Source organism: Rhea americana, unplaced genomic scaffold (assembly GCF_003343005.1).
Source record: "Rhea americana isolate MKP2758 unplaced genomic scaffold, rheAme1 scaffold_44, whole genome shotgun sequence".
Lineage (NCBI taxonomy): Eukaryota > Metazoa > Chordata > Aves > Rheiformes > Rheidae > Rhea > Rhea americana.
In genome coordinates this window covers 610,434-628,858 of record NW_028186579.1, presented here as the reverse complement: position 1 = coordinate 628,858, position 18,425 = coordinate 610,434, and the positions used below count along the sequence as shown (strand labels likewise).

Below are 18,425 nucleotides of genomic sequence, written 5' to 3'. Positions count from 1 at the left end.
TGCATTATGCTTAAGACATTTATTTCATTTTGCCCTTTATATATGGCATATCTTCAATATTGTTTCTAATAGATGTGTTAAGGCTTTTCTTTTCTTCAGTTTATAAATTTCTCAGGAAAAAAAAGAGCTTTCCAAAATAGCATTTCTTTCAGGGTATTCTTTATTCATTATAGAGCAGAGCTGTCAGATTTTGTGCAAATGCTAATATTTTATACCTCTGGCGATTTTACTATTGTGCTCCTATGGTATGGTCCATTCAGCATTGCTTTTTGGAAAGCTAAATATTAAAATTCATATCTTTGCTCAACAATGACTACCTGTATGACACCTTAAAACAACTAAGGGAAAAATAACTAAGATTTTTCTAACAGACTCAAATGAAAGATTTTGTTCCTAATTTTATATAACTGAAATTATACCTAAAACTAAATTTATCTTAGGATCAGTTCCTATGTGATGGTGCATAAATGCTTTAATTTTGCTTATAAAAATTGTGTCCACCAAAGTAAGGGGCAATTATCTCTAAACATTGAGAACATTCTTATCTTGGGAATAACTTGCTGAATTCAGTTGAGTGGTATAAGACAGAAACAATTAGAAGTCCTTTGACACATTAGGAAAAATGACTCAAGATTTCTGCGAAGAAAATTATTAACTGATTGGAAGGAGGTGATCATGTTACTAAGGCTGCAAGAGAACGTGGCAGTATTTGGCAGATGAGGCAGCATCCCTACGTTTGGCTAGCTGTGCAGCTCTGGAGAGCATTGACTGCTACGTCAGAGCCATGTAAGCAGCAGTCGCTGTCTTCCTGGTGTGTTGGCTGCCTCAGCTTGTTGTATGGCTGTTCGGAGCTGTACCCCTGAGCATTGCTCCTGTCAGCTGAGAAGATAAGCTTTAATCCCCGGCTCCCTCTGCTCATATCTTCATCTGGATGGGGGTGGGGGGAACAAAACAAAAAATCCTGTGGCTGTCATGCTCTAGAGCCAGTAAGCCATCTGCACTTGTCTTACAAGTGCAAGTTTCAAGAACTCAAGTAGAATCTGACCAAATTGTAAGGACCTATCACTAGATGAGTTTAATGTTAAAAATTACTTGGCTTTCCAAATCAGTATTATTTGCTTTTCCTGATTTTTCTGCAAATACATCTCATCATTCCTGCCAAATTGTGACATATAATTTTTCTGTTCGTGCAAAATAGGCATTGACACTGTGAGACTGTTTCAGTCCCATACAGAATAACCTTGATACTTTCAGAGAATAGTTTTAGATACTTGTCAAGAATTTTTTTACAATCGGGACTTTTCTCAGGTGACTGCAGCCATTCTGTCACATCAGGAGCAAAATGGCTGGCCAACTTCTGCATATGCTGCTTCATTTTGATAACTCATTACTGTCATGGAAGATGAGGAAGTTGTTTCTATGAAAGATTGAAAAGCATCTCAAGAATGAGCTGGCCACAAACACTACAATGTTTCCTCAGCCTGTACACAGAAATTCATATCCAGTCATTTGAATGGATCCAGAGAAAGAGGCCTTGCAAGTTGTGTTAAACACTATAACTGAATTTAATGCTTCAGCCTTTTCAGGGAGAAAGTCATTCATATCTCCAATGTGATTGAGGAAAAGATCTTTGTAATCAGAATACTCTGCCTTATACCATCACAGGCCTGGGTAATCCTGCTGCTATTTGTCCATTGAAAATCCAAAGCAAGAACAGTTCAGAAAGCTTTCCACCAAGAAAGTTCAGCTTGCCCACATACTCCAATTTGAATTCAACACTTCCAGGTTTGTCATTTTGCCAGCCTTATGCTAAGGGTTTTTTGTTCTGTTAATAGTTTAATAAGTAGAATGCTTTTCCAAACAACGACGAAAAAATGCTAATTCACTGAAACCCAACTCCTGATTGCTTGTGAGAGCCTGAGTTGAGTCTTGTACATCTACCACATATCTCATTTACCCTATATTTCTTGCATTTATTCCTGGACTTTTATGTAAGATACAAGTATAATTTAATTCCAGTTATTGCTGACAATCATGAGTAACAGAGCTATCAAAGTGGTATTTCTATACCATGATATGCTGACCAATGTTGATTTGAAAGTCAAAGTATTCTGAATGTATATAATTGAACCCACTGCCATTGCAGAGCTAACAAAGTCCAGCAGATCTTTCAGTTTTTAGAGGTTTAAAAAATCTGGCCTAATAATCTTAATTGTATTCCAGTGCTAGGATTTGCTTCACATGAGCCAAAATAGAACTAAAACATTAACCTTCAGCTGCCTCGCTGATCTCCCAACRGGGAGGCAAGGTGACTAGATCCATTACATTGACCCTGAAAATGTAAGATGGTTGGAAAATTCTTTGAAGGTAGCAGCGTAAAGAATTTTGTCCATTTGTCAAAATCTTCGGTGTGTGATTTATCAAGAAAGATTTTTTTTGTCTCTTTATCTTAATATCAGTGTACTGAATAAAATAATAATAATTAAAAATGAGTTCTTTCACTTTTAATTGATGAGTTCTTTGAGAAGAGGCCCCACACAAATTATTCATTCAGTTTGACCATGACAGTCTTTGATATTTGTGTCAGCAAATAATGGAAAACTACATTTCAAAAACAGTATTACTATTTTGAGTGTATGATGATGCTTTTCAGTCTCACAAATGCCAAATGTCAGCAGTCTGTCAATGACTTCTAGACCAAACTAAAGTAATCTACTTGGGAAATACTCTTTATTTCCTCAGAAAGCCAGTCAATCAATGATAAACTTGTTTTTCTTACATCATGTATAGTTTTGATCATAAAAAGTAATAAAAATTCTGACCAATACATAAAGCTAGTAAAACATGAATTTGATCTGCTATCTGTGAGATTCTGAGGCTATCATTCTCCTCATTGGTAAGAGAGGTTCCCAACAGAGATTACAGTCTCAAAGAGCAGTAGGCAAAATAATCATTCTGTAAAAGCATACTGTAAGGTAGCTTTATAGAAGGAGTTACAGTTAAAGATTATCAAGGTCATCAATATCATGAAATTTATAGTTTTGAAGACTATGAACTACTACTAAAGTCTTCCTCAAGCAGCTCTTCCAGTGGTGGTAGATTCTTTATTTTTTTATTCTAGGATAAATTTCTGTTTCACTGAGAGATATGAACCTTCCCACCATTTTATTTTCTCATCTCTTGATTTCTCTCTTGTTGTTTGATACTTTCCTGTAGCGAAGGGGATGGGTTTGGCTCTCATATTGTCTGACCTTGAGCTGCATCGTTCACTTTACAGTTCCTTCCTTCCTTCCTTCCTTGTGCTTAATCAGGTACCAGCCGGGCCTAGGAGAATCCAGCTTATCTCTGCTCCTTGCCCTTCTTTGTAGTTTATATATGATAGTTCTGAGATCTGAAACAGATCAATTCCAGCCTGCAAACATCTGGTGATCCTCAGATCATGAAACTTAACATGACCTGAACAAATCAAAAAGGGCCCTAAAAAGTGGACCTAATTAGAGCTGGGTGAACTGCTAATAGCAAAGAGTTTAACTGGCAAATGCATTATAAACATACATTTAACGTTATAGATTTGTTAATTGTGAAAAATGATTCAATGAATGCTTGTGCAATCTGATACTAGTCTGTGGGTTGACTACTTAATAGCCTTTCTTAACAGTCTTACTATTTGATCACTGAATCTTTTTTCTCTTCCCTATTTGAATGAGTGTAATTATTTCAAAGAGAAAAGGAGAAAATCAAATTGTTGGCTGTTTGATATCCCAGATGAATGTAGAGACCATCTGTGGAATATTATACAAGGTTAGTGCAGTTGGAGGACTTTCTGTATTCTTTCTTTCTGAATAACAGGCTGTAAGGTGCAGATCTGAGAGCTGGGTAGAGGATGGTTTCTCTGAAGCTGACTTAGGAACTGTGAAGGTAGCTCTGTCCTAAAAGAGCATTGCCATTTAGAAGCATTGCCATCTAGAAGCTTGGAAGCCTAACACCTCCTCCATGATCGTGTATGTTTGAGAAGTAAAGAGAAATGTATGTGTGAGTGTGGGTAGAAGCTGTTAGTGTAGTTTCATCAGGACTGAAAGTAAAATGTTAGTATTTTGTGTCACATGTTCTTAACTAGATTGCTAGCACAAAAGTCTACCAGCTTTTAGTGCTTTAATATTTCTTTATGTTGTGTGTCTTATCTTAGCAAACAGAATTCAATGATAAAAGGCCTCTGATGTCTTTCCCTCCACATCCCCTTCCCCCTCACTGTATAGAAATCTGGTAGACTTCTGCAATTTTGAAAACAGAACACTTTGGAAACAGGTATTGTAAATGCTGTAAATTCCTCTGTGTGTACATTATTTCCAGTTCCTTCCCTGGCTACTCAGGTTTGCCATGCAAGTTTCAAGCCCATTCAGTCTGTGGAGCAAGTAGATTCTCTTTCATAATATGGCAAGGACACCAAAGGTATAATTTAAATACAGACAAAAGTTATAGAAAACTGAAAATTTCCTTTTCTGTAGATAATCAATGTTTTGTTCTACAGGATTGAATATTGAAGGTCCTTTTAAGAGACTTGTAAAAACTTTTATACACAAAGCATTAATAGCACAATCTCATGAAATATGAAAAGCATCACAGAAATCTCACTGTGAACTTGATCAATGTCTTTCTGGAAGGTGGAATACTATTTTGCCATTATTAACAGTATATAAATTTTATTATGTCATTTCATTTTATGGCTGAATTATTCAAAATATCCTAAAGTTTGTAAACAAACCTTGATTTTGAGTAATACGATATGTTTTATTATTAGAAAATATACACAGATGAAATTAATGTAATAACATCATAGATTTAAGGAAATTTTATCGTTTCAGTGGTAAAATAAAGTTGGTATATAGAGGTTGTTAGGGATTTTGTCCCTTGACTGTAATTAATGAAAGACTAATATCTTTAATTTGATCTCCATTTTCTGGTGTTCTGCCTATGGCAGAACAACTTGTTTTTTAAAAATATTGTATTCAGAAGCTTTTTTCTCTTGAGAGTTAAAAACAAGGCAGAGCAGAAACTTTTGATGAGAAATGATCATTTTATGAGTTGTTTAGATAATCTGATTTTAAGCTACATTAATAATAGTTTATTAATCAAAACCATCCATACTTGATTTGAATAATACCAGTAGTGTTGAATATATTTAATCTCAGAAGTCTTTTAATTTGGAATTTCTGAATATGAAATTCTAGCAACTTTTAAAGCATGGCATTTTACACAAACTATGTTTTGTTTCCTAAACTGTAGTTATATAATGTGAATACTGTTAGACTATTTAGTTTCTTGACTGTGATTTAAGCTGACTTAAGTATTAACACTGTAAAGTATAAGCACATGAGTAAAAATGCACAGTATACTTAATTGGGACCTGCATCAAGGAAACTGTCACACATAATTACCTCCCTTAAATAAGGATGCTTTCCTGAGCTTGAATATTTGTGAGGTGCATAAAATTATATATATTTGAGTGTTTACAAATTCAAGTTATTAGCTTAAAGTAAAATACTGATATTATGCATTTTCTTAATTTCACTGCGCAAGAATGTCAACTACAAAAGGATTGGAATTTCCTTCCCAATCTCTTGTGAAAATAGCTTCGCACAGTTCCAGAAGTATTGACTTTCTTTAACAAAACAGAAGCTTTTAACAAGAACATCCAGACAACCAATTAAATAAGTTATTTTAAAAAATTGTAAAAGCTTCAAAATGATAATGAAATATAGTACACAAAGAAACCTTTTAAAAATTGACCTTGTTTCATGTTTGTTTCTTCATTTAATTGCTGTTCAGCAACATCTTTTCTAAACTAGTGACTCTTACTATCTCAAACATTTTTAACATTGTTAGAAGCATCATGTAACACTTTTCTTCTGCTAAATGTATTTCCACTTAGGCAGAAAGGGGTGTTAATGCTGTTGCCACTAAGAAGAAGTCAGTGCCATACATACCATAGTTGCATTTTGCTTTTTGAGAGCTATCTCTATGTAACTAATACTCATTAGTGAAGGTGTTGTTTTCCTTAAGTTATCATGTACCCTGAAAGTTGCTTTCTTAAAGCTAAACTGTTCTTCTGAAGAACATAAAGAAGTATATTTTTAAGTGTGTAGTTTTTGATATTGGTAGACATGCAGTTATTATTTTTGGTGTCCATATTCTTACTAGAACTGCTGGTATATTGTGCAAAATTGTGAAAAGCCGTATATTTATTTAAAGAGTTCTGCCTTTAAAAACAACTACTTGATATTTCCTGCAAGTATTAATATATAGAAGGGGTATCAGTAGCGTAATTTAGGGATTGTTTTATTATATGACTATCGTATATTTGAAGATTTCTCATTTTTAAATAGATTGATCCTCACAGCAGGTGGAGGAAATAGAAGAACTGTTGCACGTGTGATGAACTGAGGCAAAAACACATGGTCACAAAAATATCAAAGWACTCAGTATAGTATATGCATGGGATTTTGGTGCCAGAATTGGATTATAAAACTCCATTATTTGACATAACTAATTATTTTACATACCTCTGTTTTCAGCACTAAGTTCTTGGGATGTTTTAAATTCTCTTTTGCAGAAAGGGTCTCAGTTACTTTCTCAAGCAAAGCATGTGAGGTATCTAGGCCCAGTTCTGTCCTCTCCTCCCTGAGTCTCTGCTAACAGCCCGCCCAGAGCCTCTGCTGTGCTGGGGGCGCTCTTGCCTCCGCTTCAAGCTTGCTCCAAAGAGGAACAGCAGCTTCAGTGTGCAGCTCAGTGATGAAGAGAGATGAGTACTTTTGTCTAAAATGTTGGAGACCTGGATTCAAATCCTTCTTTCTTCTATTAGGATTCAGATGTGCTTCCCTAACCTCTCTGTTGTATTGACATAGAAGTAAAGGGAATTAATATGCAAAAAGTTCATAAGAGATTAGTGGTATAATATTAACATTTAAAATACTAGCGAGACATTCTGACAAGTAACATGCTGTGAATCAGATTTTTGTTGCTGAAGGATTGTCAGCAAGGTTTCATCTTTCCTATGTATATTTTGAAAATCCAAAAGATTTGGAGTGTCTTGTTTCATAAGCCTATGGAGGCATGATTTTAATGTGTGCAATGAGAAAAATGAACTTCTAACTGCCCTCTGAGTATGCCCATTTTATTCCCCATGATTAACTCCAGTTGACTTAAGAGCAGAATTTGTAACTAGAACTTCAGGGTCTAGAGAAATAACAGTAGGAGATGAATATGTAAGTAATAAATATCCTATTTCCATGGAATTATGGTGAAGGAAGATAAAAAAATTCATTTTACATATATTATCATTGTTGCCAATATAGAGTCCTCTGTTTTCAGTGAGCAGAAAAAAAAAAAAAAAAAGATTTTCAGAAAATATTTCTTAGGCACCCAGCTCTGACATCATTGTACTGTATGTGCTCCCTTTTATGGGCTATAAGGAAGAAGAAGGTTCTTTTTTTGTTGCTGACAATAGGAACATGTCAAATACAAGTATTGTTTAATGGTACTGTTTTTATGTATATTTATTAAAAAGTAAGTTTGTTCCCTAGATAATACATGCAAAAAAGTCATCATGGACAATATTTTGGAGAATCAGAAATCAATTTTGTGTAGAATGTAATACATATTATTCTTGTAATTCAGTGAAATGCACTGATTCTTGCAAGTGTTTATCCAATAAAATCAGGCTAACTTTGTAGTGAAGTACTGACCTGGAGTGTTTAGGAAGGGTTTAGGTCAGCAAGGCAAGCTCTGTGTTATAAAACTGAAAAGCTAAAAATTAGTAATTCACAGCGGTAACACTAGACCTTTTAACCAGATACCGGGAAGAGATTTTACTTAATGTTTTTACATGTGTTTATTGTTAGATTAGAGTTCTAGATTTATATATCCTGGAAAGAACCTAAGGAGATCATACAGTTCAGCTCTTTGCAGTGTGGCAAGATCATCGATACCTTGACAGTTGATCACAGTTGTTCTTAAAAATCTGCAGTTAAGACTTTACAAAATTTCTCACTGGGCTATTCCAGTACTTCGTTGACCTTAAAAGGTTTTTGCTGGTATGAAACCGTAGTCTCTCTTTTTCTGCATCTTAAAATACATGTAGTGTTTTTAGAAGAAGAGAAAATAGTTACAAAAATAAACATATGTAGACAGATTGTTTCCAGCAAATAGGTAACTTTAAGTATAAATAATACCCTAGCCACAGTGAAGCTACAGTATCAAAGCGACCTACATATAGATTTTTCAGGTAGGTTGAATGCTGATTTGTATGGACATGAAAAGTTCTCTGGAAACACTGCAATGCAGTCATGAGATTAAAGCTTTGTGGTATCTACATGGATACTCATCTTGTACCAGTTAGCAATTTCTAGGGTTTTTTTCAGTCTTTTTTACAATTTGACACATGATCATTAAGCTTACATTTTGGGCAATTTTGCTCTTTTCTTGAAAAGTTTGTTAGCCCTCTTCTTGAATGTTGACTATGTAAGCAGAAAAAAAAGTCCTAAACTGAGGCTTGGGAATGTTTTTGTTATAAATTCTAATGCAGTTTCTGGGCTTAACACAAAGTCAGGTTACTTACCGACAGCTGTGATTACCACAGAATACCTTAGTTAAAACAATGAATGGATTTCCACAATCTGAACAACGAAGTCTGTGCAGGAAAAAATATTTTGGGGAAAACATCTAATAATACCTCATATCCCGGATTTTAACTTTTGGTCCTGCAATGAAAAGCCTTTCTTCTATTGTGATTTTCTGTGGGAATTTCTGATAACTGTGGTAGATAATTGTATTTGTTGTGTTTGAAAGTCACTTGACTTCCTCTTTACAAGCAGCGATCTTTTAAATACCAGTGTTCTCATATACCAGTATTCTTGAGTTCCCTTTCACTCTGACGATCTCTAGAGTTGGTTTACCCTAAACAGCTGGTCCCTCAGCTCCTGTTCTCGTGATAGGAAGCCTCTATCAGACATCGCCCGATAATGCTTGATTCCTGCATTAATGCTCCCTTCCCCTGGTGTCTTGCTCATGAGGCACTCTTACTTTCCCTGTCCTAGCCCTGTTGATCTCAGCTGCCTCTCTACCATCCCTGATCCCTGTTTCTCTTCTCTTTCTTCTCCTCACAGGATCTTTCTGCTTTCTTTCAAACGACAGCTGATAAAATACAACCTCATCTTCCTCCCTGCATTGGCTCACATATATTGCCCATTTGTCCACAAATTCTGTTTTCTCTTTTATCGTAGACACAAATTTATGCTTTAGTTTGTCTTGTTTAACCCTTTTCTTCACCCAGTAACATCAATCTGTGTTCTAATCTGCTGCACACCTTGCAACTTCATTTTTCTTCTTAACCTCTCACTTTCTTCCTCATTATCATTTTCTGGTTTGTAACTGAAAAATAGAGTGTTTTTTAAAAATAAATTTGGGTCAGTCTGAAACAAAATGTGTTGATGTCTTTTCTTGTGTGTGTGTGTGTTTGAAATAGAAAATGGAAAACAAAATATTGCTTAGATTGCTTTTTCAGTGAATCTGTGCAGTTGCTTTTATTAACCTCTTTAAACTTTTAGCACCCGTCTTGCTATAGGAAGGAAATTAAAAAGTTTATTTTATGCTGTGGAAAAAACAATGTGATTTTATTAGTTTTAAATTTGCCTCCTGTCTCAGAACAAAAGGCAAAATATTTTATTTTAGAAAATGTTGAAATAAAACATTTAAGTTAGGCCCTCTCTCTAGACTTTCATTCAGGCTTTCTCTGCCATTTCTTTGTGCGCAACTCTAAGGAACAGTCTTTTTGTTCCTTTCCCATCCAATTACACATCTGAAGCATCACCTGGCTTCTTTTCACCTCACTGTTCAGTCAACGAGATGTTTTTCTGTGATCCTGACAAATGCAGTCTTGTCTTACTCACATCCAGTCAGGATTATTCTGTAAAGGAATGATATTTCCAGCCCATCCTAGTGTAATTTTATGTCATACTTGTTTCATTTTTCACCCTTTYCCCCCTTTTTGATTGCATCACACAGAAGCTACTTGTTTTCTCTTTTAGAGACCGCATTTAGACGTGGTGCCATCATTGCCTTCTCTCAGTACAGATGTCGGAGCCCCTCGGAGCTTTGGGTGGGACTGCTACCTACCCAGCTGTGTTAGGTCTGTTTTGTGGCCTTACAGCATGATTTGAATCAAATTAGCAAGCCTAAGCTTAGAACAGTATCAGGGTGACTGTGCTTCAATTCCTGCCCAACAAAGAAAGATGAAAAAGAACCACAAGGAGAATTTGTTATAATTTTGAAAGACAGGAAAACTTTAGTAATACCTGGAGTTGTGACAGACTTAGGCTTTCAAACATACACTGTATACAGTGACTGCTGAACCAAGTTGTCTTTCTTTTGAGCTTCCCACTTCATACCATACTGCTGAAGTTAGGAATCCAGGATTTCCTATTTTGTTGAGTGCCAAGAACCAGAGAAAAAATGTGATCCTTTTTCAGCAATTTGTAGTTTGGAAGTTATTTGTAATTCATTCCTGGCATTGAATAAAGAACTTCTGGAGAAATAAGCAAAGGTTTAAAATTCAGAATTTGGAAATTGGGGGGGGGGGGAATGGAAGTCTGAGAATTTACTTGAGATCTTTCTTTAGTAGTAAGAATACATTTGCTCGCGCCAGTAAATGTTTAATGAGGAACTGGTTTCTTAAACTTTCCCTACCTGAAGTATCTTTCAAACCTCTTGGAAATTTTCTTCTATTGAGAAGAACTAGTTAAAAATTCAATTTGAAGGATACCATTTTAATTCTATTATTTCTCCTATAATTTGATATTCTGTAGTGCATTTGACCTTTATATTGTTTGCTTTGTTTAGGTTTTAGAAGTTATCTCACTCCCATATCAGCTGCTGCTAGAAATGGTAGAGAGACATTTGGAATCTGAAAGTATCAGTTTCACAAAATCACCACTGCTCCTTGAAAGAGTGCTACCAGACTCCCAAATGAGTCAACCCATATTTGATAAAACTGTGGACACAATTTACATTTTTTGAAATAATCTTGTAAAGGATTGTATTCATAATTCCAATTTCTCTTCTCAGCTTCCAAGGAAATTGCCGTGCCATGGGCAAGATTCCATCTGGTCTCTTGTTTTCAGTGCCGTAACTCTCTGCACTAGTGTATGAAAGCAAGAAATCCAAGTAGGAGTACCTGTCCTTTGATTAGTATAGCAGTGTAAAGAAACTATATTTTCTTTTTTTTTTTCAAGGAATGAGAGGACTAAAATAATAAAAATGAATATTATAAGTTCCACTCAAAGATGTGATATAGTGAGAATGCATGGGAGATCTGAATTTTCTGGAAGCTCATACGGTGGAAATTAAAGCATCGTTTGCTCACTACTAGGATATAACAATCTTCCTTTCCTGCCCAAGGCAAAGGGTTATTACAATTCTGTATCCCTGGATCAATTAAATTCCTCGTAAGCTAATTTATTCTAGACAGAGTGCATTTTTTCTATTTGCATGTGTTCTATCATTTTGCTGCTCATAAGTTCGGTGTCTAGAGAATAACCTTTACAGAGGATGAATAAGAATTTCCTGCTTTTTATTATCCTAAGACTTCCAGTTTTGGAAAGTAAAGGATTCAAAGTTTAATGTTCTCTGGGATGCTAACAGATTATGTTACAGGTCTTATCTTACCAACTGAAACAAATAGGGATCATAATGGCTGCTTTTCATTTCCTTCTATTATCCTGAATAATGAAGCAATGGAAACACAGAATTAAAAAAATGTTTTAATTCCAGACTACATTAGTCTTTGTTACCTCTAACGTGTGTCAACTAAATATATATTAAGGAAGTACATTTCGTACTGGGTGATTGAATGGAACTTCTGTTGTCAGTAAGTTATTTTCCTGATTTCCTATGCGTTATACTAAAAATTGACTTCCCAGTTACTTTGCTGTATAAAATTCACAGCACTTTGTCTCTGTTTATAGGGCTGTGACTCCCAAATGAGCATGTCAGAAGTGTCCTGCAGTGAAAGTACCTCGTCATGTCAGTCTCTGGTACATGGCTCAGCTCCAGAAATCCTCATTGGCCTCCTTTATAATGCCACAACTGGAAGATTATCAGCAGAAGTGATAAAAGGCAGCCACTTCAAAAACTTGGCAGCGAACAGACCACCCAGTGAGTGAAAATCTTTTTTCATCCTAACACTTCTGAACTGGTGGGACTCTCGATAGCAAAGACATCAATCCTATCATTTAGTCTTACCCAATCAAATTGAAATAGAGCAATCATCAACTAATCTGTTTCATGTTTTATATTTCTAGTCAGTTGGGAAATAGCAAAAAACTTAAATTCAAAATATTAATTGTAAATTGACAAGACTTTTAATTTTTCGTGATAACTGACTAATAAATTACCTTTATGATAATGATTAATTGCTAAATTACTAATGCCTCACATCACAGGCCAAGAACAAAAAGTTACAGTTTTTAAAGAGAAAGTATATGCCAGCTAATATTAATATAAACACAGTGAGCAGTTATTGCTGTTCCTGGGGGAGCTGATACTGCATTCTTTAATTGCATATGTGCCTGTGCATATTTGAAGGTAATATATGTAATTCGGGAATGTCAGAGAAGAAAACATAGAACTGAATTGTGACTTTTGGCATACATACTGTACAGAAGGAAAGTTCATCATCAGAAAGAACTTGAACTGAGTGTTCAAACATTCATTCAAAAATACATTTGTCTAAAATATCTCTGAACTTTATATACTTTTAAATTTTAGCCAGATGGAATATATCGCATGCACAGAATATTTTTACTGTCTCTAGTTCCTTGTTATTGCTTGAGAAAGTCCAGTAATGAAGGAAAGCAGGAAGTGGGTGTTTTCATCTTTTAAGATCATCAGTCAGATTTGCATAAATTTTAGCCAGATTGATTCCTCTTGGTTCTGTCTGGAGGCTCAGGTTTTGGCCCCTCTTCCTGTTTTTCAGTCTCTAGGTTTCTGTAGCATCACTAGATTATCCAGCAGGCTGCCAATGTTGTAAAAATGGTTTGTGCATTTCACCTTGTCTTTAGACTTTTAGCACTGAGCCCCCCAATATCAGATTGCTCCTCTTTCTTTCTTGACCCATTTTTTTTCCTATTTGTTGATTACATTTGGCTCAGCCTTGCTCTGTTTTGCTTTCTGTATCCTTTTCACACTGATGGAGCCAGACTTTGTTAACATGGCTAGAGACAGAATCACAGGAATGGTTGAGGTTGGAAGGGACCTCTGGAAATCATCTACTCCAACTAGGGAAGTCCTGGTTAGGAGTCCAACTTAGGAAGGCCAAAGAAGAATCTGAGATACTTCTGTACAATTAGGTAGCTGCCTCAGAGTCACTTGTTTGAAAACAAAGCATGAAAAGATGGAAAAAAGCTAAAAAGCCTCAAGGACACAAGGCTGGGGAGAGGAATGAAAAGAAAAGGAAGATCTGAAGAGAAGGGTCTTCAGAGATGAGAGTGCATTGTGGGGATATACCAGCTTCTCTTTGTGCCATCATTTCCACAGAAAGAAAACTCAGGCATGTAGGGCTGATGATGAAATGATCTGACCAAATCTGTAGTTTGGACCATGAGTGGTCCAGAACCCTTGCAAGTGCTGCAAAGCACATGCACGGGTCATTTTTCATTTTGCTCTTGAGAAACTACAGTGAAAAGGGAAGTGATTATTTTTTTCCACAAGTGATCTTTTTTGTATCCCAGAGGTTGTGAACCTATGAAATTATTATGAAATGTTTTTGAAGCAAGTATGGATCAAGTCCTGTCTTTCTACTTCTTGATAGCGTATACTTCTCTGCTGCTTATTTATACAGTACGTACTAACGTATCCAGGAGCTGAGTGCAAGCAAATTGGCAGAATTCTGCAAGCAGTCAGAGCTGATGTTAGAATGTGTCTTGGTTCCTGTGTGTGTGTTACTGTTACGTCTGAGGAAGGAAGAATGCTCCCAAGTATCATTTAAAATTTTGTTGAAAAGACTTTAAATGTGTGCATGTGCACACATATGCGCATGTGCCCGCACACACACACACACACTCACCATAAATACATGGATTTTAAAATGTGAACTCTTCACATTTTAAATAGACTCAGAGTTGAATTTCAGATACAGGCATCTCTCAACTTTTTGTAGATTTTAGATCCGATTTATTCTCATGACCAAGTCTATCACTGTTTGAGAGTAAAGTATTACAATCATGTAGTGTAAATGATAAAAGCTAAGGCCAAAAGCAATATGTATTTATAAGATTAGTTTTCCATTCAGTGATTTTTCATTTTGTTGCTTTTAGTATATGAAGTATAAGTACTGTGTGCAGTTTTTCTTAATATGCTGGAGTTTGCATGAAAAAGTATGAGGTTTGATAAAATGGATACAATGACTTTTACCTGGTCTTTTATAACCTAATCATTTGCATGATTCTATGTTCAATGTGTTTTAAAACCCAGTAGCTATTAGTGCTAAGATATCCTACTATGTAAGCAGTGTAATTTTTGTTAAAGATTACACAAAAACTGCGCAAAACTTTCATTTCATTAAATTTTACCCAACTATCCTTTTGTTCAATCCTTTTTCTGATCTATACTACTAAGGTTTTGTGTTCTTCCACTCCCGTGAGTAGTGTTTCCTCTTAAACTTTAACCTTTGATCCTCTCTCACCCAACTATTGACATCTGGTCATTATTTCTTTTACTGCTTTCCACCCCCTGTTGTCAGACGGACTGTTCTGTTGTCTAAAACACTTGATAGGTGGACAGGTTTATATAATCCGAGGTGAGTTCCTGTAGAAACTAATTGGATGTTGTCTTTTTCATGCAAAAGAAAACTTGCCAGCAGTAAATCCACGGCTGCCTACCATATTGGTTTATAAAAGTATATGTTTATTATCTGTGGCACTCTTTAATGCAGAAGCTGCATTTATCTCTGATTATGGATGATGGGATTTCAGTGTACTTGCATAGTGAAAATATGCAGTGAGACTCAAATCTTTTAGTAATGTTATTCATTAACATGACAGGAATAAAAAAATGTTTTATACAGTTGTATATTTCTTAAAATCAATTACACCTTTGTGAAATGCACATCCTTCTGGAGTAGTATGGCTTGGTGCTTCTAGTCAAATGAAAATACAGCTTTAAAAATAAGGTTTTATACCCAAATACTGAAATTCAGAGTGTGCTTACCACATTTATTTACATCAACTTCTTCAGTGTACTTCTAAAGAGGACTATACAAGCAATGTTTTAAACGATGATATAAAATTATGCCAAAACTTATTTATCTTTAAAGACATACTAAATGTAATCCTTTATGAATTTAGGAATTAAGAGATTTGTGTAAACTTCCACCTTTAAATGCACTTGGCTACATTTTGCTCTTTAAGTATGAATAACCCAAAATGASAAACCACATCCATGCAGAGATTATTTTTAAGCATTCCATTTTGGCTGTGTTGATATTATCACTGCACATCAACATTATTTTTTTCCTCTTGATTAGTTGTCTTCATTCTACTTTGTTTATTATTATTCTCTGAAAATTCAGTGGTTTGCTTTACGGTGTTGTGGCTAGTTGGAGCTTGCTAAGTGTTAATGCAATTTAAGTTTGTTTAGAACAAGTAAGGGGGGTTGATGGGAAGGAGGATTATGGGGTATACCTTCAACCCACTTACCTAGTACTGAAGCTAGTTAAGTCGTTACTGTGCTTGTAATATTTTGCTTTTGTCATCTTTTTCGTGTGTCTAAACTAAGCTATGTTCAATGAACCTGGTATACGCCATATCCTTATATAATATGTTGCATACATCTCGTTATCCAAAACATTTGATCTAAGATACCTGATATTCCGAAATGTGCTTTATTTTATAGATACATATGTTAAATTAACACTACTGAACTCCATGGGGCAAGAGATGTCCAAATGCAAAACTTCAATCCGCCGCGGGCAACCAAATCCAGTATACAAAGAAACCTTCATTTTTCAAGTGGCACTGTTTCAGCTTTCAGATGTGACACTCATATTGTCTGTATATAATAAACGCAGCATGAAAAGAAAAGAGATGATAGGGTGGATTTCCTTAGGTCTCAACAGCTCAGGAGAAGATGAACTCAATCACTGGACTGAAATGAAGGAATCTAAAGGACAACAAGTATGTAGATGGCATACTTTACTAGAATCTTAATGGATGGTACAAAGTACAGTCATGGTTTAAGGGAGTTTTGTCTTTTGAGAAGATCATCCTTTGGTCATAATGAAGAGATTCGTTGTGGAAGTAAAAAATTGAAAATCGGAGTCAACATTCCATCTTAAAGGATGCACAACATGCAAAATGGAGCAATTTAATGCATCATCTTTACTTAGTATCAAGACATGCTTCATTGGTGTCAGAGAGACCTTACTTTACACAAATATGCTAACAGTCCTTCCCTCATCCACCTGATGTTGTATTGGTTTGGGTTTGTTTTGTGTTTTTCAATTCAGAAATATTTTATGAAAGACTCTCCAAATTAATGTAAGCTCCTTCTTATGTACTTTTTTTTTTAGTTCTCTAATACTGTAGCTTCTGACCACCTGCATTCAGATCAAGGGTCAGTAATTTGCACTATGAGAAAAAGTTGTTAATCTCTATAGCAAAAAAACACACCAATGGAGAAGAACATTTAGTAATATAGCATATAAAAGTATAATGTTATTTTACACTGAGTTTATTTCCAGGGGCTTAATACAATTAAATTTTCATTTTTAGTATGCAGTTGGTTTGAAAAATAATGTCATTAGGGCATCAGGTGAACTTTAACAGAAGATAAATGTTTCTTCAATCTGTGACAGGAACGAGCTCTGTATATGGCATAAATTGGGTTTTTCTGTCTTTCCTGTGCTTCTGCCTAATCCAGAGAGACCAGATCATCAGTTTGGTCCCTTCCAAATCTCCTTAGACAGGTTGTACTGTAAAACTGTGTAACTTTCTGTTGAAAGCACTTCCTGTATTCATGTATTCCAATGTAGGAAGTTCATAGAACACGACTTTGCTAAAATATCTTTTCATTAAACAAATTGATACAGGTTTCTCTAAAATATCAATAGTTAGATCCAAAGACTGCCAAGGAAGTGGCAGCTGTTGAACTACTCAGAACAAATGAGAAGTACTATGACTTTTGTTGAAGTAGACATCCAGCCTCTTATGAGCTGTTTTAGGGATTACTGTACAGCGTTTAGTGGAAGCAGAGAGAAGACCAGGAGTTTTTACCTTTCTTCTTGGAGAAGAGAACATCAGCGAGTTATTTTTTTTTCAGTGACTTGCCAGCAATTGAATGAATGTTGACACCCAGAAGAGAGATTCGCTTTGCCCATGTTCAGATTGGGAACAGCAGCTCTGTAGTGATGACATAGCCACATTATCACAAGAAAGTTTGCCTTCAAATACACTCACTGCTTCCACTGAAATGAGCAAAGTATCTTTCTTTCTAAGATTCCTTTTTGGCCCTAACACTTTAACTACTGGCACACTGAGTTACTGACTGCTAGATCCAATTCAGATTACTGAAATTGTGGATTATTGGGTAAACATTTTTTTAAAAAGCTTCCCAATTCATTTTGCCTGTGATTATGTTTTATTTACTTTTAATAGTTGCTGTATGGAAAGCAAGGAAATTTGTATTTCTTAAAAATGATGATATCTTACTAATATGAGAACTCAGTGGCTGTTGCAGCACTTGGCGGGTAGAAGAGTGAAGTTTGGGATATTTTTGTGAGAATTAGTGGTAGCCTGGATCATTCTCATTAAGACAAAYATGAAGAGAAAACTCTTGTATTTCTTTATAATACCTTTCAACAATCCTACCTTTAGAGTATATAGTCAAGTACAGTGAAACTGGGGTCTCAGACAAGTACAGTGTGTGTGTTATGATAAAGATATTCCATGTGGTTCTCAAATTCTCACACTACGGAACAATTTCACAAGGTCCTTTTTAAAGAATATTGTAATTCCACTTCTTAGTTTATTTGGTGCCTTTTGAAGGGTTTATTTGCAGAACAAGGTTTTCAGTTTTTACTGATTTTTAAGATTTAAAACACCTTATTGTATGACTTTTGTTTTCTGATATTGCACTGTTGCTTCATTTGCAGAAGCCTTATCTACTAAATATGTATAATCCCAACTTTCTTTAAGCAGGAGTTGTTTTACACTAATATAATTTGTGTCTTTCAATCCTTTTTGTAGCTCAGTTTGTGAAATGTTAAGTGTAGAATTTAACAAAAATCAATATTAATTTTATAAGCATAAGTCAAATGCTCAATTTTCCCCCAAACTTTTAGCTTTCCTTATAATAAAAGCACTGACTTAAGAACWCAT

At 35.3% G+C, this 18,425-nt stretch overlaps 1 protein-coding gene across 2 annotated transcripts in view; it reads left to right on the top strand.

Annotated features, from left to right (window-relative positions):
- SYT14 (synaptotagmin 14) overlaps window positions 1–18,152 on the top strand; it is a 79,722-nt gene extending 61,570 nt beyond the window's left edge. For both annotated transcript variants that reach the window (XM_085315805.1, XM_085315804.1), the window contains 2 exons: window positions 12,018–12,207; window positions 15,943–18,152. In XM_085315805.1, the coding sequence (XP_085171931.1) occupies window positions 12,018–12,207; window positions 15,943–16,256 (504 nt within the window). In that variant the 3' untranslated portion in view covers window positions 16,257–18,152. The remainder of the gene's footprint in view (window positions 1–12,017; window positions 12,208–15,942) is intronic.
- The last annotated feature ends 273 nt before the right edge of the window (window positions 18,153–18,425 follow it).